This window comes from Coregonus lavaretus, assembly GCF_964263955.1.
Source record: "Coregonus lavaretus genome assembly, chromosome: 3".
Lineage (NCBI taxonomy): Eukaryota > Metazoa > Chordata > Actinopteri > Salmoniformes > Salmonidae > Coregonus > Coregonus lavaretus.
Window position 1 is genome coordinate 13,263,646 of NC_139990.1, and position 25,652 is coordinate 13,289,297.

Below are 25,652 nucleotides of genomic sequence, written 5' to 3' on the forward strand. Positions count from 1 at the left end.
TACACAGCTGATTCAAAGCTTAATGATTATTTATACAGCTGATTATTTTAATCAGCTGTTTAGTGCAAGGGGAAAAACCAAAATGTGCACCCCTTGGGGTCACGGGGAAAGAGTTTCGGAAACCCTGCCCTAAGCCTAAAATATCATTTTTCCTTGTGGGAACCTGTGAAATGTCCCCATTTGTCAGAATGTTCATTGTTTTACCAAAAAACACAAACACCCCTCTCCACCCCCTCTGTCCAGCTCCATGCCTCCACTGGTGAGAGTGTGGAGCACCAGCTCAAAACATAAGAGAGAGAGAGAGAGAGAGGGAGGGAGGGCAAGTGTGAGAGAGTATGATCAAGAACAAGAGAGGGAGGGAGAGAGAGAGCCACAGAGAGAGGGAGGGTAAGTGAGTGAGTGTGCGATAGAGCGCGAGAGAGGGAGAAGGAGGGAGAGAAAGGAAGGTGCTGCATCAGCCCGGCACACGCAGGAAGCAGCTACACCAGCAGCCTCGGCTTAGTGGTCTATTGTTCCCTGTTTTTTTTACGGACAGACCTTGTTCTCCCTCGCTTACCTAGTCACCACATAGAGAGAGAGAGAGAAAGAGCGTAGGAGAGGAGAACCATTCATTCACCCAGGATGACTTCTTCTTAGAGGAACGGACAGAACAACCCTCGTGTGAGAGTGGGACAAAAGCAAAGGGAGTAGAGTACACTTCTCCTCCGCTGCGTCTGTCCGCATCTTCAGCGTGTGTTTCTGTCTCCGTTTGTTGCCTTCTCCACTCTTTTTCTATTTGTTTTTCTTTTGTTGTGTGGATACTATCACCGCGGTCCCCCTGCGAAGGCCATGGGGATGCCCGGCGGAGTGAAGGAAACGCTGAATGTGTGGAGGGGGTTACTCCCCTCTCTCTGGAGGCTAGCGCTGGTCCTCTTCTGGATCTCTGGAGCCACGGAGGCACAAACTGCAGCTGACACCAAACCAACTGTCTACATCTGGCAAACAGGTATGGCTGCTGCTATTGCTGGGATAGTCATTCATTCAGTCACCACGCTGAAAATAGAGGGAGTGCCGAGACAGATATCATCCTCTGTTACTAGCTGTACAGTGCAGCAGACTTCTCTCTCTCTCTCTCTCGATCTATCTATCTATCTATCTATCTATCTATCTATCTATCTATCTATCTATCTATCTATCTATCTATCTATCTATCTATCTATCTATCTATCTATCTATCTATCTATCTATCTATCTATCTATCTATCTATCTATCTATCTATCTATCTATCTATCTCTCTCTCTCTCTCTCTCTCTCTCTCTCTCTCTCTCTCTCTCTCTCTCTCTCTCTCTCTCTCTCTCTCTCTCTCTCTGTCTCTGTCTCTGTCTCTGTCTCTGTCTCTGTCTCTCTCTGTCTCTGTCTTACACCTGAGTGATAGACTGGCATCTCTTTATGAAATATTGATTTGAAGATGTTTGTTGATGTTGTTGAGGGTAGAGATTTTTTATCATGGAAGGGCTTGAGAGCTTTACTGTATAGTGTAGTAAAGTTTTTCTTACAGGGATCTGTCCTATTCAACTGTACTGCTGGTACCTGTACCTATTCAATCTGCTTGTCCCAAATAGCCCTTTTCAAAAGTAGTGCACAAAGATTTGTATTTTTGTAGCCTATGTTTTGTTGTTGCTTTGGCTTACTACTTTGGGGGATACAGTTTCGACTCTGACAATGGAATCAAGAGCTTTTGAGAAGAATTTAGCATGTTTTTAGAATGAAAAGAAACACAAGTTCTCCTTTGAGCTGGATTTCACACCTGCTGTTTGCAGAATAGTAAGGAACTAGAAAAAGCTGCATATGTCAGAGGGTTAAGGTGTTTTGCCACATCGTAGTGTGTGAACATATTTACTGCAGTCCCTAAGGTGAATCCCTAACCTGCTCTGGCTGTTGCTGAGGGGAGGAGGAGGAGTGTACTAGAGGTATTGAGGTTCTGCTCTGTGCTTTCTCCCATTCACTCCCATTCACTAGGCTCACAGTCGCAACCTCTACAAACCGCTATTGGACACATTTATTACATTCTGACACGTGCAGTTGACGAGTTGCAGTACCAGTGTGGTGGTGGACGCTGTAGCTGTGTGCATATGTTCCCTTATGAACATGTATGTGAACTGTGAACCTGCATGTTGCAAACGAGTGAGCTGCACGTTAGAATGATGACCAATACAGGTTCATACATTTTTATTAGGCTACATATGATTAGCTCTGTGTTATAAAGTATAAGGTATCTCTAGTGTTACAGTATACAGTGCAGAGGGGTTTCCCATGCTGTTTTGGGCGATGCTACTCTCTCACCATGTAGTTGAAAACACACTCGACATTAGATGTCAGCACATGGTCAGAGAGGGGTACATTACTCATGCATGGACCTATGAGTGAGAGGGAGAGAAAAGGGAGAGATGGGTAAAGGGGAGTAACAGGGGATGGGGAGGGGATGGATGGATGGTGGATTGAAAGAGAAGGGCAGAGAAGGGAGAAGGAGAGAAGGGGAAGGGGGAGATAAGAGGGTGATTGGGGAAGGGGATGGATGGATGGATGCTGACCCTGTGGAACAGGATGGGTCCCTGGGACCGCTGGGAAAGATCAATGTCCTATTACACAGCTGTCTCACCAGGAGATGCCTCTCTCTGGCTCTCTCTCTCTCTGGCTCTCTCTCTCTGGCTCTCTCTCTCTCTGGCTCTCTCTCTCTCTGGCTCTCTCTCTCTGGCTCTCTCTCTCTCTCTGGCTCTCTCGCTCTCTTTCTCATTGCTGTATAGTGACACTTCAGATCGGATGGGTTCATGATTGAGAATAATCTATTGATGAATGCAGACTTTAAAACATTGCTTTCTCTTAATCATGCCACTGTTTGGCATAACCATTGTGTTTAATATATGAGCCCTTAATGCCACATGTTTATTTTTGATTCATGGCCTTGTTGTTTGTTATTCCCCACTGAACAAGCCTGGCCTGGGGAAATCCCATGCCATTGTCCTCCTCTCTCTTTCTTTTCCCTCCATTCTCTCTCTTTTTTTTATCTCACTCGCTCCCTCTTTCCTTTTCTCTCTCTCTTTTGCCTCTCTCCTTCACCCTCTCCACCATGCTTGTTAAAGGCATATAGGATAGAGTAGGAGATTAAGGATAGCGAAAGGAAGTGAGGGAGGGAGGGAACAGCTTGGTGGTTAACCTAGCTCGATACCAACCATGTTTATTTACAAACTAGCACTTTACAACGGCATGCTAGTTTAGACTGCTTGTCTGGATGGATGTGTCAAAATACCCAAATGCACTGTATGTCTTGGTAGGAGATTTTTCATGCTGGCCTTCACTCTGTTTTTAATTAATTGTGTCACAATTCTGAAATGCACTGCATTTTTTTCATATTGGCCTGTTTTATATCAGTGTACAGTGTGCTATTGTTTGGAGAGTTCTGTCCCTTCACAGTATGTTAACAGTCTGTAATATGATGCTAGTTTTACTTGCTTGTGTGGATGGATGTGGCAGCATTCAGAAATGCGATGGATTTCTATGGGGGAGGTTGATATATTTGCCGTCTGTTGTATTGTAGCAGTCTACAGTGTGTTATTGTTTTGGAGATTGTTGTGAGATCTGCATTAATGTGGCATGTTAATGAGGTCTCAGGGGTCTGCATGGTGGCCTGTTCTGCCCCTCACGTACAACACAATAACACTGTTTTCTCCAACCTCAGCACATCTGTCTGGCGGTGTGTGTGTGTGTCACTATCTAGCTAGCAGTTTGTGGAGCTAGCTAGGAACAGAGGTTAGATTGTGACTTTAGACTTTGGAGGCGTATCTGGACCAAACCTGATTTGTAAAGAAAGGGATTGGGTTGGGAGCAATACATATTCCTCAGTGATTTTTCTCTCAGTGACAAGATATAGATGTAGAGTATCTCTGTGCTGCAGACCTACGGCAATACTGTTATTAGCCGGCATGGAGGACTGATGAGGAGAGAATTCCCATATTTCCCAGAGGAGGAAGATATTCATGTGGATGATATGTTAAAGAAAGGATGGGGGGAAGGCGGGAGGAGGGAGGTTCTCCTGAGTGCAGTATTCCTGGCGTTCCCGGCATCACGTGGAGAGGGGAGACATCAAAGGAAAAGGAAAAAACTCAATGAGTGTGTGAATTCACTGAGAGATTTTGAGAATTTATTTCACCTAATTAGTGCATCCAAGCTCCAAAGGCAGACAATTTGACACCAATATGAATCAAATTCTCTCTCTGCAAGTGCTTAGAATCTGTTATATTAGTCAGCAGTACAGTGTGTCTTTCTTGCCTTGTGTTTTCATGTTTGTCTTAGCCATGTCTTTGGGGTCTATCACTCCATTGTTATGACCCATGATGCACCTGGTTTTAGGACATTACTTCCCACTTCCTGTTTTGCACATGCCTGGGGTGCGTCCCAATAATCTCTCCTTCTTCCTGAACTTTGCACTCGTTCACTACTCCCCACAAATTTAAAAGCATTTGATTGATGTTTGCGTGGACTAGAGGGAGTTTCCATACCAGTCATTTCTTTTCAAATCCATGAAGGGATGTGAAAAAGTGCACATTTAAGGGGAAAGGAGAGATAATTGGGATAGACCCATTATATTAATTGACAGGGTAGTTCCCTAGCTGTTTGCTCCTCTGTGGGGCTTTAGAAAGGGCGTAGTACATGAAGGCTATTCTATTGAATCCTACAAAACTTCTGCATACAACCACACCCACAGGCCATCACCACTTCATCCTCAGAGATGGACAGTTGGTCGTTCTATTGTCCCCAGTGTGGCAGGGCTAAGGCTTCTGTGACAGATGCTGTACTGTCTTCTGTCCACAGAGAAACACAATGGAAGCCCCTTTACCTCTGTCCTTTGTTCCTCCTCCTCCTCCTCCTCCTCCTCCTCTTCCACCCCGAATGGAACAACTGCCTAGTGCCTACCCCCACCCCCCCCCCCCCCACCCCCTCACGCACGCACACACACACACACACACACACACACACACACACACACACACACACACACACACACACACACACACTCTCACAGACACACACACACAGCCTTCTCTCTGAGGCCTGACCTCTGACCTCTGAGCTAGGAGGGGTCTTGTGAGGGCATCACTAAGAAAGGGGGGCCGGGATGCTGCGGCCTCTACAGGCCAAATGTCAAGGACTTAATTCAAGCTATTCCACTTGGTTAGTAGCCTGTTCGTGCACTGTGTGTGTGTTTGTGTGTGTGTGTGATCGTGTATGAGTGCATGTATGATTCCAGGTCTACAGAAAGCATACTGGAGAGCAACGCTTAGCTCTCGACCCGTCCTTGTGTACCATTGTGTACCAAGCAGCCGACGATTAAGGGGAAGCACGCAGTTCTCAAAAGAAAACAAATGGACATTCACAAATGATTAAAAGCCGTTTGTTGTTCACAATTACACTCAAACATCAGATTGTATTGTGCAGAAGAGCTGGAAGAGCATTATGCTATCAGGGCGTAGATGGAGGGGGATGAAATGGATTACGTCCCCAATGGCACCCTATTCCCTATGTAGTGCACTACTTTTAGTGCACTATATAGGGAATATGGTGTCATTTAGCACACAGCCCCTCACTTGTGTTCTCCCTAGGATTCATCAAGTGCCAAATTGCTGCTAGTCTTTTGGCAGGTTTAGCAGGAGAGAGTCCAGCTGTTCAGTTCCAGCATGGCTGCTCGCCCCAGGTGGAGGAGGGACTGGTGGAGGAGGGACTGGTGGAGGAGGGACTGGTGGAGGAGGGACTTGGACACACGCACACACACACACACACACACACACATTCACAGACAATTAGGCATGCAGACCCTCCTCTAAACTCATCAGCTTTTGTCTCCTCTTTCCTCTGTCTCAGTTTGTGTCTCTGTCACTCGTTCTCTCTCTCTTTCAAAGCTGAGCGTCCTTCTGCTTTCTAAGAGTAGCCATCTGCTCCTCTGGCATTGCGGTTAGCATGCTTTCATTTCTCTTTCTCTCCTGACAACTGAAGAATTCCTAATCAGTAGCTTTGTATGTTCCCACCGGTAGACAGAAGGAGAAAGACAGTGTGACAGTGAGATTCGACTTACACCCACCTCCTGTCTACTTATTCATTTCATTCTGTCTGTCTCTTTCTTTCTTTTGCTATTTCTAGTTTTCTCTCTAAGACACAGTGGTGGAAAAAGTACTCAATTGTCATACTTGAGTAAAAGTAAAGATACCTTAATAGAAAATGACTCAAGTAAAAGTGAAAATCACCCTTTAAAATACTATTTGAGTAAAAGTCTAAAAGTATTTGGTTTTAAATACACTTAAGTATCAAAAGTGAATGGAATTGCTAAAATATACTTAAGTATCAAAAGTAAAAGTAAAAGTATAAACCATTTCAAATTCATTATATTAAGCAAACCAGACGGCATTATTTTCTTTTTATTTATTCATTGGTGGATAGCCAGGGGCACACTCCAACACTCAGACATAATTTACAAACAAAGCATTTGTGTTTAGTGAGTCCGCCAGATCAGAGGCAATAGGGATGACCATGGATGTTCTCTTGATAAGTGTGTGAATTTGACCATTTTCCTGTCAAAATGCAACAAGTACTTTTGGGTGTCAGGGGAAATGTATGGAGTAAAAAGTACATTATTTTCTTCAGGAATGTAGTGAAGTAAAAGTAAAAGTTAGCAAAAATATAAATAGTAAAGTAAAGTGCAGATATCCCAAAAAACTACTTAAGTAGTACTTTAAAGTATTTTTACATTTACATTTACATTTAAGTCATTTAGCAGACTTTCTTATCCAGAGTGTACTTAAGTACTTTACACCACTGCTAAGACACATACAAATAGGCCTACATAGAGAGAAAGATTCAAAGACACACTTGCAGCCATGCATGCACGAACCTAACACACACACCTCCATCCCATCCTTTCCAATCCCAGTGTGTAGTGCGGTACATGCGCTACCGCCACGCCTCATTACTCCATGTGTTTGTGTGAGTGTGTGTGTGTGTGTGTGTGTGTGTGTGTGTGTGTGAGTGTGTGTGAGTGTGTGACAGGGGGCCGGGCCATGGCCAGTTTAACCCAACAAGCACATCAGTCACCCATAGCACAGTACCTATCAGCCTGCAATGGAAGCTGGGTAATTACAAGCTGTAGCAATTATAGAGGTGGGGTCACGGGGATAAATACATCCAAATTATCACGTTGAAGGAAAAGAGAAATACCTGCACCCTGTTGTATGCACTGTAATAACATATAGCAATAAACACCATGAGCATGTGTCACAGTTTATTTATTTCCTTGTGACATATTTAGTACCCTTCTGTGTGTATGCTACTTCTGAATAAGCTAACAAGCGCAATAACTGTAAAACAGACAATATGTTGACTATTAATGGACTCCTTCCAAATAGGCCTGTGTGTCCGTGTGTTGGACAGGACAGTCGTGACTGTTGTTCTACTATACATCTGTGGTCCCCTGTAACGCCGCTAACCAGTTTACCATGTTTAGTACCGTAGGAACCATCCCTCTTCCTTCCTAAAGGTCCCTGGGACAAATCGGTTCCGTCCTGACCACTCACATTCCCTCCAGGGGCTGGTTAGCCGAGCTGAAACGTGCTGCGGGATTCCGCTAATCACTAAGCTTAGCTAGGGAAACCGATTTAAACCAACACCTGAGCAACCCGCCTCCGCTCACTATGTTCACCTCTCAGAGGCTAGCTAGCTAGGTAGAGCTCCTCTCTCTGGTCTCTAAAGGCTAGCTATAGGTAGCTAGCTAGCACTCCTCTTTCTGTGTTCTGATCTCACAGGCTAGCTAGCTAGCTTTGACAGGCTAGCTTGCGTTCACCTTCTGCCTGTTCTCCTTAGAGGCTAGGTAGCTAGCTAGCACTCCTCTCTTTGTACTGTACTCTCAGAGGGTGAACCCTGCTTTGACGTATGATCATCGAGGTGAGCCCTCTAGTTATGTACACAACCCCACTGCTCTCTAATGCATCGTATCTCTTCCCTGCGCTACATACACGCATGGCGCATACACCAGGATGAGAGGAGATTAAATTATGTCTCTAATGAATGAGTCATCTTAAGAGGGTGTAGATAGGGGTAGGAAGAGTCCCCCCCCACACACACATACACACACAGTTTCTTGGCCAGAGGAGTATTGTGTGATATAAATAGCAGAGAAGCTGACACAGGCAATAGGCTCACCTCTGGCAGTCAGGGCTATGCATCAGGATGAATAACAGAGAGGGAGAAAGAGAGAGAGCAACTTGCAGAGGAAGAGGAAGACAGAGAGTGAAAGGGATAGATTGAGAGACAGAGACAGATAGATAGATAGACAGACAGACAGACAGACAGACAGACAGACAGACAGACAGACAGACAGACAGACAGACAGACAGACAGACAGACAGACAGACAGACAGACAGACAGACAGACAGACAGACAGACAGACAGACAGACAGACAGACAGACAGACAGACAGACAGACAGACAGAGGCATCGTGAGAGGGATAGTTAGAGAGGTATATGGGTTGAAGCCAGGGACCATGTTTACATAAGGCATAAGGACCTGACAGGAGGTAAACAATCTGTCCTGTGTTTATATTATCATCCACACTGGTCTCCACTGTGTCAGCTAACATCCCACCTACAAACCCTTTTAAATGCCCCTTAAACACATTAACAGCCGCTTATTACTACATTATTCATGATAGGGAAACATAGGGAGCTCATTCCTCTCTGGAAATACAGCCTAGTCTCCATTAGCAAGACACCTCCAGCTTTACAAAGCCCTAAGGAAGTCCTCCAAGTCACAACATGGCTGGTAGTGGAATGGTGGGGAATTTGGATCATGGTCAAGAGACACACTTTCCCTTTAATAAATGATGCACCCAATGCCTCAGAGGTCTGAGAGGAAGGACGAGGAACGTTCTTTATACGTTACCTGTTTAATGAATGAGAGGTTAAACCGAGGTCCTCATTGCATTAGTAAAATATGAGACACACACACACACGCACACACGCACGCACACACGCACACACACACACTTCCTATCTGTCTCTGTACATCTCCCCATCTAATCACGTTCGATGACATTAGCTAATTGAGATTTTGTTCCTGTCTCCGGTTAGATGTATTTCATCCTGTCTACTGAAACAGTAGATGTTTCTATTGACTGTACGTGGACTATAAGATGAATGGTTTTTTGTACAGTCAAAGAAATTGTCTACCTTTTAACCCTAAAACTAACTTAGCAATAAAATAACATGTCAAAGCCGATCACTGATGACTAAATGTTGTCTATCCCACTACAATCTTTCTGTTGTCTTTCTGTTGCCATCCGTTTACTGTTCAGCAGCAGGTGTGGATGGGGTCAGCAGGGTAGTTAGCAGAGCTTACTTGAGCCGTGATAACTGGTGCCTTTTGGAGTTGGCAGGAGACCAGCAGACCCATCCAGATCACTGTCAAGAGCTCCCAGGGATTGTATGTGTGTGTGTGCGTGCGTGTGTGTGCATCTGTGTGTGTGTGAATGTGTGTGCAGTAGTAGTAGTGTGTTTGAGGCCTGTTTGGCTGTCTTTTTCCGTGACATTGATTCTGTAAGTCTGGTAGTATGATTGACAACATCTATTCTCTTCCACCAATTTATTTCCTTATACGGAGTTCATTTGACCTATTTTGTTCCCAAAGTGTGTTCCAGATTATGGAGTTGGACAGATCTACATCCTTTGACAGCTGCCGTACTTCCTACTTTAAACCATTGACACAGGAACGTGTTCAGTGCGGTGAAACTGTCACGTATTCTCCCTCTCCGGAGTTCAAGGTCACCGGTCTTCTGATTATTACGCACACCTGTCACCATCGTTACGCGCACCTGCGCCTCATCAGACTCACCTGGACTCAATCACCTTCCTGATTACCTTTCCTACATATGTCACTCCCTTTGGTTCCTTCCCTAGGCGTTATTGATTCTGTTTCTGTGTTTCATGTCTATACGCTACTCGTGTTTCTTGTTTTGTTCTTTGTATTATTTTATTAATTTTGTATTAATTAAATTCACTTCCTGTACTTGCTTCCTGACTCCCAGCGTACACGTTACAGAATAACATCTCACCAAAGGGGAGCGTTTTTTGTTTTTGTAGGTGATGGCTCGCCAGGCTTCCATGCCTCAGCTGGCTTGACAGGTTTACAAGACCCGGTTGGCCCGTCAAGCGTCTGTTGCCGAGTCTACCGAGGATGCCTCAGCCGTCTCGTCAGGCTCCCATGCCTCAGCCGTCTCATCAGGCTCCCATGCCTCAGCCGTCTCATCAGGCTCCCATGCCTCAGCCGTCTCATCAGGCTCCCATGACTCAGCCGGCTCGTCAGGCTCCCATGCCTCAGCCGTCTCATCAGGTTCCCATGCCTCAGTCGGCTCGTCAGGCTCCCATGCCTCAGCCAGCTCGACAGGTCCCCGCACCTCAGAAGAAGCGATTGGCCCACACCTGGACCCCGGGACCGTCCCTCTGGTCGGCATCCTGCGGCTTGAGCCGCCCGTCAGGGAGGGGGTACTGTCACGTATACTCCCTCTCCGGCGCTCGAGGTCGCCAGTCTGCTGATTATTACGCACACCTGTCACCATCGTTACGCGCACCTGCGCCTCATCAGACTCACCTGGACTCAATCACCTTCCTGATGACCTTCCCTACCTATGTCACTCCCTTTGGTTCCTTCCCTAGGTGTTATTGATTCTGTTTCTGTGTTTCATGTCTGTATGCTACTCGTGTTTCTTGTTTTGTTCCATGTTTTATTTATTATAAAATTCACTCCCTGTACTTGCTTCCTGAATATATTTTGTGTCACTACATAATGAATATGCTTTATGCCGATTGAAGAAGTTGCATAACATATACAGTGTGTATGCCACTTAGCAGATACTTCTATCCAAAGTCACTTGGTACAGTGAGTGCATACATTTTCATGTGTAGGCTATATGATCCCTGTGGGATCCCTGTTGCTATGCAGAGAGCGGAACAGTGTGAAGTGTTTGCTGATTTGATTATGGAGGTAGCGAGGGCGAAATCAGAACAAGGAAATGTGCAGCAGGCACATGGGGCGGCGCGCAATTGGCCCAGCATCGTCCAGGGTAGGGGAGGGAATGGCCGGCAGGGATGTAGCTCAGTTGATAGAGCATGGCGTTTGCAACGCCAGGGTTGTGGGTTCGATTCCCACAGGGGGTTTGAAAAAAAATAAAAAATAAAAAAATTTTATGTAAATAATAATAACTAACTGTAAGTCGCTCTGGATAAGAGCGTCTGCTAAATTACTAAAAATGTTTAAAAAATACAGTTATTTATTATTTTACATGTATCCAATGTGGGAAACCTCACACCTCTCTGTCGATGTGTGGGAGCTACACACTCACACATGCACACAACCTTATCACAGGCACTGCACATTCACAGTCTGTTCAATCTAGCTTTCACCAGCACACACATGTCCTAGAGCCAATGTACAAGGGCACCATTCATATATCTTTCTTCACATAGTATCCAGGCCTATTGGTTTTCAGACAAATGTTCTTGGAATAGTATTCTTATTGTGTATCTGATCACATTGAGCCATGGCTTAGACATGGCTCAATGCTCCACCCATTCACTTCCTACCATTATCTATAATGAAAGTTCTCTCTCCACCCTCTTCGTCCTTGTCACCCAGCCCTCCTACAGGTGTTTCTATTAGCCAGACCATATGAAAAAGATCCTTCCCACTGGATGAAGGGAGATTTAAACCAAAATATAAAACTTTAGGGAGGATTGAGGGATTCCATCCTGGTTGTTTTTCATGGGTTTTCATGAGTTACAGGAGCAGGTCGATTCATCATAGTTATGACAGCCACTGAACCGTGGTCCCCGAAGGAATACTCCCCAAATCATCCTCCTCTACCCACGATGCACCATTACCCACAACCCACCACACACCACTTCCTGGCTCATCAGCTCCAGACTGTAGGGAACACTGGCTGAGCTCTCATTGTCTGATGGTCTCATATCTGAGGATGGTAGAGAGAAAGAGTGACAGACAGAGGAGGGAGGGAAAGGAGGGAGGGAGGGAGGGAGGGAAAGGAAGGAAGGAAGGAAGGAAGGAAGGAAGGAAGGAAGGAAGGAAGGAAGGAAGGAAGGAAGGAAGGAAGGAAGGAAGGAAGGAAGGAAGGAAGGAAGGAAGGAAGGAAGGAAGGAAGGAAGGAAGGAAGGAAGGAAGGAAGGAAGGAAGGAAGGAAGGAAGGAAGGAAGGAAGGAAGGAAGGAAGGAAGGGATTGAGAGAGGGAGGGAGGGAGGGAAATACTAGACAGTCATTTATCACCTACAGTCAATATAATAACTTCCTCCTCATCTTGTGACTCCTATAGTGTAGGTATCATGTAGAGAACCTATAACCATACTGCATGGTATACAGGTTACTGTATTATACTGCATATTATAAACTGGGTGGTTCGGGCCCTGAATGCTAATTGGCTGATTGCAGTGTTATATCAGACCGTATACCACGGGTATGACAAAACCTTTATTTTTACTGCTCTAATTACGTTGGTAACCAGTTTCTAATAGCAATAAGGCACCTTGGGTGTTTGTGGTATATTGGCCATATACCACACCCACTTGGGCCTTATTGCTTAATTGTTTGTTTAGTACATTTACATTTACGTCATTTAGCAGACGCTCTTATCCAGCGACTTACAAATTGGTGCATTCACCTTATAGCCAGTGCGATCACCACTTAACTTTTTTTTTTTTTTTTTGGGGGGGGGGGGGGTGTAGAAGGATTACTTTATCCTATCCCAGGTATTCCTTAAAGAGGTGGGGTTTCAAATGTCTCCGGAAGGTGGTGAGTGACTCCGCTGTCCCGGCGTCGCGAGGGAGCCCGTTCCACCATTGGGGTGCCAGAGCAGCGAACAGTTTTGACTGGGCTGAGCGGGAACTATGCTTCCGCAGAGGAAGGGGAGCCAGCAGGCCAGAGGTGGATGAACGCAATGCCCTCGTTTGGGTGTAGGGACTGATCAGAGCCTGAAGGTACGGAGGTGCCGTTCCCCTCACAGCTCCATAGGCAAGCACCATGGTCTTGTAACAGATGCAAGCTTCAACTGGAAGCCAGTGGAGTGTGCGGAGGAGCGGGGTGACGTGAGAGAACTTGGGAAGGTTGAACACCAGACGGGCTGCGGCATTCTGGATGAGTTGTAGGGGTTTAATGGCACAGGCAGGGAGCCCAGCCAACAGCGAGTTGCAGTAATCCAGACGGGAGATGACAAGTGCCTGGATTAGGACCTGTGCCGCTTCCTGTGTAAGGCAGGGTCGTACTCTCCGAATGTTGTAGAGCATGAACCTACAGGATCGGGTCACCGCCTTGATGTTAGCGGAGAACGACAGGGTGTTGTCCAGGGTCACGCCAAGGCTCTTCGCACTCTGGGAGGAGGACACAACGGAGTTGTCAACTGTGATGGCGAGATCATGGAACGGGCAGTCCTTCCCCGGGAGGAAGAGCAGCTCTGTCTTGCCAAGGTTCAGCTTGAGGTGGTGATCCGTCATCCATACTGATATGTCTGCCAGACATGCAGAGATGCGATTCGCCACCTGGTTATCAGAAGGGGGAAAGGAGAAGATTAGTTGTGTATCGTCAGCGTAGCAATGATAGGAGCGGCCATGTGAGGATATGACAGAGCCAAGTGACTTGGTGTATAGCGAGAAAAGGAGAGGGCCTAGAACTGAGCCCTGGGGGACACCAGTGGTGAGAGCACGTGGTGCGGAGACAGCTTCTCGCCACGCCACTTGGTAGGAGCGACCGGTCAGGTAGGACGCAATCCAAGAGTGAGCCGCGCCGGAGATGCCCAGCTCGGAGAGGGTGGAGAGGAGGATCTGATGGTTCACAGTATCAAAGGCAGCAGACAGGTCTAGAAGGACAAGAGCAGAGGAGAGAGAGTTACCTTTAGCAGTGCGGAGAGCCTCTGTGACACAGAGAAGAGCAGTCTCAGTTGAATGACCAGTCTTGAAACCTGACTGGTTTGGATCAAGAAGGTCATTCTGAGAGAGATAGCAAGAGAGTTGGCTAAAGACGGCACGCTCAATAGTTTTGTAAAGAAAAGAAAGAAGGGATACTGGTCTGTAGTTGTTGACATCAGAGGGATCGAGTGTTGGTTTTTTGAGAAGGGGTGCAACTCTCGCTCTCTTGAAGATGGAAGGGACATAGCCAGCGGTCAAGGATGAGTTGATCAGCGAGGTGAGGTAGGGGAGAAGGTCACCGGAGATGGTCTGGAGAAGAGAGGAGGGGATAGGGTCAAGCGGGCAGGTTGTTGGGCGGCCTGCAGTCACATGTCGCAAGATTTTATCTGGAGAGAGAGGGGAGAAAGAAGTCAAAGCATAGGGTAGGGCAGTGTGAGCAGGACCAGCAGTGTCATTTGACGTAACAAACGAGGATCGGATGTCGTCAAACTTCTTTTCAAAGTGGTTGACGAAGTCATCCACAGAGAGGGAGGAGGGGGGGGGGGGGGGGGGGGAGGAGGAGGATTCAGCAGGGAGGAGAATGTGGCAAAGAGCTTCCTAGGGTTAGAGGCAGATGCTTGGAATTTAGAGTAGTAGAAAGTGGCCTTAGCAGCAGAAACAGATGAAGAAAATGTAGAGAGGAGGGAGTGAAAAGATGCCAGGTCCGCAGGGAGTCTAGTTTTCTTCCATTTCCGCTCAGCTGCCCGGAGCTCTGTTCTGTGAGCTCGCAATGAGTCATCAAGCCACGGAGCTGGAGGGGAGGACCAAGCCGGCCGGGAGGATAGGGGACATAGAGAGTCAAAGGATGCAGAAAGGGAGGAGAGGAGGATTGAGGAGGCACAATCAGGAGATTGGAGGGAGAAGGATTGAGCAGAGGGAAGAGATGATAGGATGGAAGAGGAGAGAGTAGCGGGAGGAAGAGAGCGAAGGTTGCGGCGGCGCATTACCATCTGTGTAGGGGCAGAGTGAGTAGTGTTGGAGGAGAGCGAGAGAGAAAATTATACAAAGTAGTGGTCGGAGACATGGAGGGGAGTTGCAGTGAGATTAGTAGAAGAACAGCATCTAGTAAAGATGAGGTCAAGCGTATTGCCTGCCTTGTGAGTAGGGGGGGACGGTGAGAGGGTGAGGTCAAAAGAGGAGAGGAGTGGAAAGAAGGAGGCAGAGAGAAATGAGTCAAATGTAGACGTAGGGAGGTTGAAATCCCCCAGAACTGTGAGGGGTGAGCCATCCTCAGGAAAGGAACTTATCAAGGCGTCAAGCTCATTGATGAACTCTCCAAGGGAACCTGGAGGGCGATAGATGACAAGGATATTAAGCTTAAATGGGCTAGTGACTGTGACAGCATGGAATTCAAATGAGGAGATAGACAGATGGGTTAGGGGAGAAATTGAGAACGTCCACTTGGGAGAGATGAGGATTCCTGTGCCACCACCCCGCTGACCAGATGCTCTCGGGGTATGCGAGAACACATGGTCAGACGAGGAGAGAGCAGTAGGAGTAGCAGTGTTTTCAGTGGTAATCCATGTTTCCGTCAGCGCCAAGAAGTCGAGGGACTGGAGGGTAGCATAGGCTGGGATGAACTCTGCCTTGTTGGCAGCAGAACGGCAGTTCCAGAGGCTGCCTGAGACCTGGAACTCCAGATGGGTGGTGCGTGCAGGGACCACCAGGTTAGAGAGGCAGCAGCCACGCGGTGTGAGGCGTTTGTGTAGCCTGTGCGGAGAGGAGAGAACAGGGATAGGCAGAGGCATAGTTGACAGGCTGCAGCAAATGGCTACAATAATGCAGAGGAGATCGGAATGAAATGAACTAAACATCTGGGAAAGGAGAGAGCGGGGCCTCCCTCACCACAACTCCCAAATATAACTCTCCCAACTTCCACCTCAGAAACTATAATTGTTTCACTGAAACACCCGAATATAACTCTCCCAACTTCCACTTTAGAAATTATAATTGTTGTAAACTACAGCGGTTCAATGTTTCTAGGAATAGACTCTAACTTACTTTATTCAGCTAGCTAACTTGGTACAGTATTCTTCCATGAAAACCGCCCAGGGCACCGTATCCTATGACGCCATAGCTAACTAGCATGCTAGCATCCAATAACATACGGTTTAGCACCAATACTTGGTTACAACAAACTACCAATAGTGTGTTAACACACTAAACAGATAATTTGTGTCCGTGTCTAGTTCCTTTCATAACGCAGCAATAATTAAACGTTGGCTAGCTAGCACAAAGTCAGTCATGCTAGCTACACAAGTGGACTACACATCTCGAATGTTCAGAAAGGGAAGCTTTATGTTGCAAAATTCTCATTGACTAAAATTATATTGTATTTAGCTGCTACAGTACTGCTAGCTGGTAGTGTTGGCTAGATAGCAATGGCTGTGGTGTTGACTTTGTTTGAAAAACGGCGTCGCTGCGAACGAATGTAGCTGGCTAAAATGATATTGTATTTAGTTGCTACAGTACTGCTAGCTGGTAGTGTTGGCTAGCTAGCAATGGCTGCTGTGTTGACTTTGTTTGAAAAACGGCGTCGCTGCGAACGAATGTAGCTGGCTAAAATTATATTGTATTTAGTTGCTACAGTACTGCTAGCTGGTAGCGTTGGCTAGCTAGCAATGGCTGCGGTGTTGACTTTGTTTGAAAAACGGCGTCGCTGCGAACGAATGTAGCTGGCTAAAAGGATATTGTATTTAGTTGCTACAGTACTGCTAGCTGGTAGTGTTGGCTAGCTAGCAATGGCTGCGGTGTTGACTTTGTTGCGAACGAATGTAGCTGGCTAGCTAACCTCGATAGTTTCTCTATACTACACCTTTATCTTTGATACAAATACAACTATGTAGCTAGCTAACATTACACTAATCAAATCGTTCCATTGTAATGTAATGTGTCATATTACCTGCGGAGCGAAGTACAGCATGACTACTCACCTCGCCTGCCCAGGCCAAGAGTACTGCAGAGCTGGCTTCTTGCAAAGTAGGAGAAGCTAGATAAGTAAACACTATGTATTATTGCCATGCATTATGGTGGTGTTAGGCAACATGAATAGTTATGTATAATGTTTGATAATCCCCCAAACCTCTGGGTTACTGGCACAGCAGGGACACAACCATGGCCTGCTTATCCTGCACACAGCAGCGTTTGTTGTTGTTGTCTTAAAATCTCACGTGAACAGTCAGATACACATTCAATGCACAAAAACGCATGCCTCACACTCAGATTCTCACACACACGCACACACACACGCATTCAGACACAGAGGTTCAGACACAGAGGTTTCCCTTAGGATGGAATTATTCTCTGTCGAGGGAGGGCAGAGCGATAGAGAGAAAAAGAGTGGGTGAGGGAGAGAGGGAGCGTTTTTTATAGTAAATCTATATGGCATGACTTATCTCCCACTAAGACGGGGTCGTGATCTAGGGATGGTGCAGCGGACTGGATGGATTATAGATTACAGTTGATTCCCACATTTTATTTAAAAATATCATAAGAGGATTAGAAGGTTTATACTGTATGCACCTTATTTTTAAATACATATAGCGTTCCACTAGTATATGTTTTTCTTTGTGTATATACATACAGCTTTCATGATATGGATAGTATTAAAATTGATCTTCTTTCAAAGAGGCCTATTGATACAACTAAAACTATAACAAAAATATTCATTGAAAAATACAACTTTAAAATGATTCAGGGGCCAGTACACTGCAGTTGACCCTATGCTCTTCCCCAAAATGTGTCAAGTTTTTGTGTGTGTTACTCCTTTTTATCCTAGCCTGATTCTTCTTTGAGTCCAAAATAGGTCTCCATCATCTCCTTGTCTTTTCTGTTTTCTCCTGAAGCCTTGGTTGGATCAGTCCAGAATAGGAGTTGAAGGCCAGTGGACGCCCTGGTTCCAACATGTCACAATAATTATGAGTGGAGTCAGTGAACACTGCCTCTCTTTCTTTCCTCTCCTCTCTCCCCTCTGTTCCCCAGTACAGTTATTCTAATACCAGCACCCGGAATTAGGGAGTGGCCTAATCTAACATGCCAATCGTAGCATCCCGTCAATATCACCAACACCATTACTCTATTCCCTCTCATCATCATCATCTTCTTTATTGCTCTCCTTTCCAGCTGACATCCCCTCTTCCTGACTTCCCCTCTTCCTGACTAATTCCCTCTTCTGATGCTGCCAGCTTGACTCCATGTTACTGTGGGATGCTCTTCATACACTAAAGGGAAAGTTATTTCAGTCAAAAACCTAAGGCAGGTTCCATTCTGTCTAGAGTATATCCGAGGTCTGAGAAGGGTGGTGCGAGTGTGTGTGTGTGTCCTCATCCTGTCTGGAGGGTACCTTGCAGACAGTCCCCAGTGACTGTGATCTGCACCAGGGACCAGGGTAATAAAACTGTCTCCATGACTGTCACGCACACGGGGGTCACCGTGGCAACACAACACCACATCAACGCGCCAATGCGGTCCTGCTCTACTATGGGATACTGATTCAGTCTTGCTGTGGGTCTATTGTAGGACCGACGGCAAGATGTCGGTGTTATGGCTGTGTGTGTTTGTGTATCAGTATTTTCTGACCAGTCCATAGTGCCAGTGTGTTAAATTAAATGTCACCAGGCCTGAAGTAATTTTGCTCTCCAATAGCTGTAATTTGTGTTGTCACTTAACATTTACATTTTACATTTTAGTCATTTAGCAGACGCTCTTAACCAGAGCGACTTACAGGAGCAATTAGGGTTAAGTGCCTTGCTCAAGGGCACATTAACGTCATTTAGCAGACGCTCTTAGCCAGAGCGACTCACAAATTGGTGCGTTCACCCTATAGCCAGTGGGATAACCACTTTACAATTTGGGGGGGGGGGGGGTTAGAAGGAATACTTTATCCTATCCCAGGTATTCCTTAAAGAGGTGGGGTTTCAAATGTCTCCGGAAGGTGGTGAGTGACTCCGCTGTCCTGGCGTCGTGAGGGAGCTTGTTCCACCATTGGGGTGCCAGAGCAGCGAACAGTTTTGACTGGGCTGAGCGGGAGCTATGCTTCCGCAGAGGAAGGGGAGCCAGCAGGCCAGAGGTGGATGAACGCAATGTCCTCGTTTGGGTGTAGGGACAGATCAGAGCCTGAAGGTACAGAGGTGCCGTTCCCCTCACTGCTCCATAGGCAAGCACCATGGTCTTGTAGCGGATGCGAGCTTCAACTGGAAGCCAGTGGAGTGTGCGGAGGAGGGGGGTGACGTGAGAGAACTTGGGAAGGTTGAACACCAGACGGGCTGCGGCATTCTGGATGAGTTGTAGGGGTTTAATGGCACAGGCAGGGAGCCCAGCCAACAGCGAGTTGCAGTAGTCCAGACGGGAGATGACAAGTGCCTGGACCAGGACCTGCGCCGCTTCCTGTGTAAGGCAGGGTCGCACTCTCCGAATGTTGTAGAGCATGAACCTGCAGGAGCGGGTCACCGCCTTGATGTTGGCGGAGAACGACAGGGTGTTGTCCAGGGTCACGCCTAGGCTCTTCGCACTCTGGGAGGAGGACACAGCGGAGTTGTCAACCGTGATGGCGAGATCATGGAACGGGCAGTCCTTCCCCGGGAGGAAGAGCAGCTCCGTCTAATGGTGGCAAAACATGACAGTTGGAATTGGTAACTGTTAGTCTGTCTCTCTGTGTGATCATGTGGGCGTCTAACCAAAGGGCAATGGACAACCGCCTCTTTGGTTCTTATTGTGTTGCTATGAGATGCCATTGCTCTTTTATACAATACTTCCTACAAGGCTTGACAAGTCAATTATCTAGAAAGATCAAAGATCTGTTTTGTGCAATGGACATTTGCAATTACTGGCTATCATTTTTTCAATATTGATATGATGAGGGTATGAGGCCATTTCATATGAGTGTGTGTAACTATGTTAAAGTTAGTATGGATGAGTGGTTCTGGGTGACTCTAAGTCTGGGGTAGTAAATTCCAATCTGTCCAAGGAAGATAGTGGGGTTTATATTAGAATGATGTACGGAGGGAACGTCCTGCTTGGGGGTAAGAGGTCATGACATAGAAGGGGAGTGCTCATTGACGATGGCCAGATGTGGTTGAAGGAATGGTAACCAAGAGTATAAAAGATGTGAGATTTGTGTACATGGGCAGTTCAACTGACAATGGGGCAAGGCTATGTCCGTTTGTTAGATGAATCCACGGGCTCGTGATCAAATAAATACTTGCTAAAATCTCCACATAATGTCTAAGTAAATTCTTGCATCTTGAACTTCTCAATACCAGAAACTCATCATAACAGATTGGCGTCTAAACGAACAGGATGAAGTTCACAGCCAAACTAACAGGTAAGCAGACTTTCATTTTTTTGATTATGTCAAATTCTGCTTATCTGTGGTAAGGCTTAGCTGTAAAGGACTTTTAAAATTATATATTTTAAAGGGGGAAGATGAGTTGTATTGAGTTATGTAATGAGATGTAAGGAGTTAATTAAATTTGACGATAATAGGGTGCTATTATTCAAACAGGGTTTGGTCTGAGTAAAGGACCAAACACAAAATAGAAGTAGTAGAATGGGTTTTAACAACATTGGGTTTAGGCTATTTTATTATGATAAGTTAGATTTGTGTCCTAAAGTAAGATAGATGGGTTATGTCAGTCCCGTGACGACAGGATAGACATTATTAGATGCGAGGTTCGAGTCCTCAGCGATAAACGTCTTTGGTAGACGAACGTAGAAAGATGCGAGGTTCGAGTCCTCAGCGATAAACGTCTTTGGTAGACAAACGTAGAAAGATGCGAGGTTCGAGTCCTCAGCGATAAACGTCTTTGGTAGACGAACGTAGAAAGATGCGAGATTCAAGTCCTCAGCGATAAAACTCTTTGGTAGACGAACGTAGAAAGATGCGAGGTTCGAGTCCTCAGCGATAAACGTCTTTGGTAGACGAATGTAGAAAGATGTGAGATTCAAGTCCTCAGCGATAAACGTCTTTGATTGACGAACGTAGAAAGATGCGAGGTTCGAGTCCTCAGCGATAAACGTCTTGGTAGACAAACGTAGAAAGGTGAGAGGTTCAAGTCCTCAGCGAGGTTAGGGATAAAGGTCAAAAATCCCTGGTAGAAGGTTACAATTAAAATAAGCCGTAATTCTTTACGAGAGTAAGAGCAATATAGAGGAGAAGTACAAATGAAGGAGGGTCAACCTTCTGAGAGGTAGAGTGCTGTAGTAACAAGAGAATAAGGCGTGTGAAGTTGCTCCAAACAGGAAGGAGAGAGAGAAAGCAATAAGTCATACGACAGAAAGAACCAGAGCAGAGATAAGTAAACCTGTTGTTTTATAGCACCAAAAGTCTAAATAAGCAAACAAAATTGTAATAATACAAAACATTGTGGACCCATATCTTAGTGATAGGTCAGCATGTACAGATAATGAATATCCTCAATAGGGTAGTTAAAAGGGGTAAATTACAGATAGCGTCAAAATACGTCATGGACAATATCGTTGTAAGCAACACGAAATGGGATTTACATTATATTAAAGAGGCATAAGTAGCATGTGATTTAAGGAGCGCACATATTCTTTGATGTGAGTACCTAGAAGTTTCTAACGTTCTATATGGAGTTGTGACAATGTGGAAATGGTAATGAGAAAATCATAATTAGAGTGCCATGTCTGTATTAAACTTGCTCACCCAAAACGTAGACGTACGTTGTGGGTGGGGAAGTAATTCATATGGGTTTTCTAAGTTTGTACCGTTGTTGGATCATGTGATAACGATAAGGTTTACAGTCCCCTGTAGCTCAGTTGGTAGAGCATGGCGCTTGCAACGCCAGGGTTGTGGGTTCGTTTCCCACGGGGAGCCAGTATGAAAATGAAAATGTATGCACTCACTAACTGTAAGTCGCTCTGGATAAGAGCGTCTGCTAAATGACTAAAATGTAAATGTTTAAGGAATAAACTGACCATAAGTAATATGGTTTCCATTTAACTAATTATCAGGGTAGAGCTAAGGTAGGGAAGTGATGGAACTTCATGGTGTATCATAGGGTAAGATGACAAATCATTGTAATTGAGCTATTTATGGAATTTATTTGTCATTTCAATGGCATAGAGTAAAATGTGTATTTATGAGTGTAATTCAACTGATGGTATGTGTTACTTAGATAGATACTATAAAGTATTTGGTTTGGTGATGTAGAAGGGAAGTTTGAAGCGTGCGTTGTTGAAATAGACATACTCACTTATTTAACAGGAATAGCGAGACTATTGCATGGTAGTAATTTTTTTGTGCGTTGCCTAAGGGTTTGCTAAAATAAACGATTGAGAATGGTGGTGTAATGTCTATAAATAAATTGGATATTGATAATATGGATATGCATTCAATATATGATGGTAAAATACAGCAAGTGTTTGGTCTTACTTGTGGCCTACGTAGAAAGGATAGTTACCTACATCTGCTATATTCTGATAATGGAGGAGTGATGGTTTCATATGAGATGTGACTACGATCTTAGTTGATTACATGGGAAATAGAATGTAGTTTAGGATGCACAGAGAAGCGAATGTCTTAGATTCAAGGGAAGTGAAGCAAGGGAACTTAGAGAATAATACGAATTTTAAAAAAACTCTAGGGATAACGTAGCTTTGTTAGAAGTATTATGGACATACTATCGTAATAGATAAACTGAACCAAACATGACGTTACTACAGCAATTTAGGATTGTTAATGTTATTAACTCAGTTTTTAAACCCTACGATAGAGGTGAATGCAGAACGCGGCTTGAGCATGGATGTTATTTAGTATACTAGTAAGAAGGGGTTTCCATATTTTGTCTGCGGGTGTTAACCTTTGGGGCTCGCTGAAACGTGAGAGCGCTGTAAGGGACATTATGGGTTAAATTAGGAGTACAGGGATCAGTGGTTGCTATGGAGAAGGAAGTCATAGGGGGTTGAATGTTATCGGTGTGAAATGGATAGCTAGTTAGCGGTGAGAGCTAGTGGGGTTTCATTTGGTGACATAACTTGCTATGCGATGTGGAAGTAGTTGATTTGCAAGGATAACGGATTTTGTGGAGCGACGGGTAATGGTGTTTCGTACTTCTCAAAACCAGAAACTCATCATAACAAATATTATTCCGATTTTCAGTTTTGTTGTTTTTTGAAAGACCTTCGCTGCACAAGATTATTGTTAAAACACGTGGGTCTTGTCCAGACTGTTGTTTCCTCATTGCAGATGTTAGTGTCTACCTGCCAGTCACAATTCATCCATAACCTCTCCCAGCACACACAGACTTTCATCCCCAGACAGGCAACTCACCAGCTGGGCAACACAATGCAGATCACAGCCTCTGTCTCTCTCTCTCCACCTCTCTCTCTCTCTCTCTCTCTCTCTCTCTCTCTCTCTCTCTCTCTCTCTCTCTCTCTCTCTCTCTCTCGCTTTCTCTCTCTCTCTCTCTCGCTTTCTCTCTCTCTCTCTCTCTCTCTCTCTCTCTCTCTCTCTCTCCCTCTCTCTCTCTCTCTCTCACGCTCTGTCTCTATCCCCCTCTCTCTCTCTCCACCTCTCTCCACCTCTCTCTCTCTCTCTCTCTCTCTCTCTCTCTCTCTCTCTCTCTCTCTCTCTCTCTCTCTCTCTCTCTCTCTCACTCACTTACTCACTCCCCCTATCGCTATCTTTTACGCTCTCTCCCTATCTCTCTCCTCAAGAACACTTTCTCTTCATAATAATAAAGGAGTGAGTGCAGGGTGTTACATGTCTGCCTTAGCTGTTACTCATATAATTAACCCCTCTGCGCTTCCTGACAGTTGTATCCATGGCAACAGGTGATGACTGTATTACATTATAAAGCCAATCCTCTGATCTTCTTCCAAACTGGCCAATGGTGATTTGACATCCTCAAAAAGTTCTACAGCTGCACCATCGAGAGCATCCTGACTGGTTGCATCACTGCCTGGTATAGCAACTGCTTGGCCTCTGACCGCAAGGCACTACAGAGGGTAGTGCGTACATCACTGGGGCCAAGCTTCCTGCCATCCAGGACCTCTATACCAGGCAGTGTCAGAGGAAGGCCCTAAAAATTGTCAAAGACTCCAGCCACCCTTGTCATAGACTGTTCTCTCTGCTGCCACATGGCAAGCGGTACCGGAGTGCCAAGTCTAGGTCCAAAAGGCTTCTTAACAGCTTCTACCCCCAAGCCATAAGACTCCTGAACAGCTAATCAAAAGGCTAACCGGACTATTTGCATTGGGACAGCATGTGTTTGCAGGCATGGCTTTGTGCAATACCGAAACAGCAGTTGTAGCCAATGCAGCGTATTTTAGGTTCCCTGTAGGTTCCCAGTGTGTGCTTTCATTTAACATTTACATTTTAGTCATTTAGCAGACGCTCTTATTTAGAGCGACTTACAGTTAGTGAGTGCATACATTTTCATACTTTCCTCCCAACCCCCTTTATATATGGACACACATACACACCTGCTGACTGGTTGCAGAGGTAGGGCAGTTGAAGGAAGAACAAGGACAGGTAGAACAAACAGAAGAGAGGAGTGATACATGGTGAGTACTGTCTGACTGTCTGTCTGATCTCCTAACGATGATGACAGCTGTCAATGGAAAGTGCTTTACCTCCTTCCTGTTCTCCCCTTACTATTTTGGGTGTGTGGGTGTTTGTGTGTGGGTGTTTGTGTGTGGGTGGACAGGGACAGAATTAGGAATAGGATTACTATTTATAGTGCATTCGGAAAGTATTCAGACCCCTTGACTTTTTCCACATTTTGTTATTTTACAGCCTTATTAAATTGTTTTCCCCCCCTCATCAATCTACACACAATACCCCATAATGACAAAGCAAAAACAGGTTTTTAGAAATGTTTGCAAATGTATTACAATAAAAAAACGGAAATATCACATTTACATAGTTATTCAGACCCTTTACTCAGTACTCTGTTGAAGCACCTTTGGCAGCGATTACAGACTTGAATCTTCTTTTGTATGACGCTACAAATTTGGCACACCTGTATTTGAGGAGTTTCTCCCATTCTTCTCTGCAGATCCTCTCAAGCTCTGTCAGGTTGTATGGGGAGTGTCGCTGTACAGCTATTTTCAGGTCTCTCCAGAGATGTTCGATCGGGTTCAAGTCCGGGCTCTTGATGGGCCACGCAAGGACATTCAGAGACTTGTCCCGAAGCCACTCCTGCGTTGTCTTGGCTGTGTGCTTAGGGTCATTGTCCTGTTGGAAGGTGAACCTTCGCCACAGTCTGAGGTCCTGAGCGCTCTGGGGCAGGTTTTCATCAAGGATCTCTCTGTACTTTTCTCCGTTCATCTTTCCATCGCTCCTGACTAGTCTCCCAGTCCCTGCCGCTGAAAAATATCCCCACAGCATGATGCTGCCACCACCATGCTTCACCATAGGGATGGTGCCAGGTTTCCTCCAGACGTAACGCTTGGCATTCAGGCCTAAGAGTTCAATCTTGGTTTCATCAGACCAGATAATCTTGTTTCTCATGGTCTGAGAGTCCTTTAGGTGCCTTTTGGCAAACTCCAAGCGGGCTTTCATATGCCTTTTACTGAGCAGTGGCTTCCATCTCCACAGAGGAACTCTGGAGCTCAGTCAGAGTGACCATTGGGTCCTTGGTCATCTCCCTGACCAAGGCC

The 25,652-nt window shown here is 45.6% G+C and overlaps 1 protein-coding gene across 1 annotated transcript in view; it reads left to right on the plus strand.

The window, feature by feature from the left end:
- Positions 1-828: 828 nt before the first annotated feature.
- The window catches only part of LOC311122620 (thrombospondin type-1 domain-containing protein 7A-like), a gene marked incomplete at both ends in the record, with an annotated part of 183,486 nt that continues 158,662 nt past the window's right edge, over positions 829-25,652 (plus strand). Inside the window, 1 exon segment of the mRNA XM_084158084.1 lies at positions 829-985. Coding sequence (XP_084014210.1) covers positions 829-985 — 157 coding nt within the window.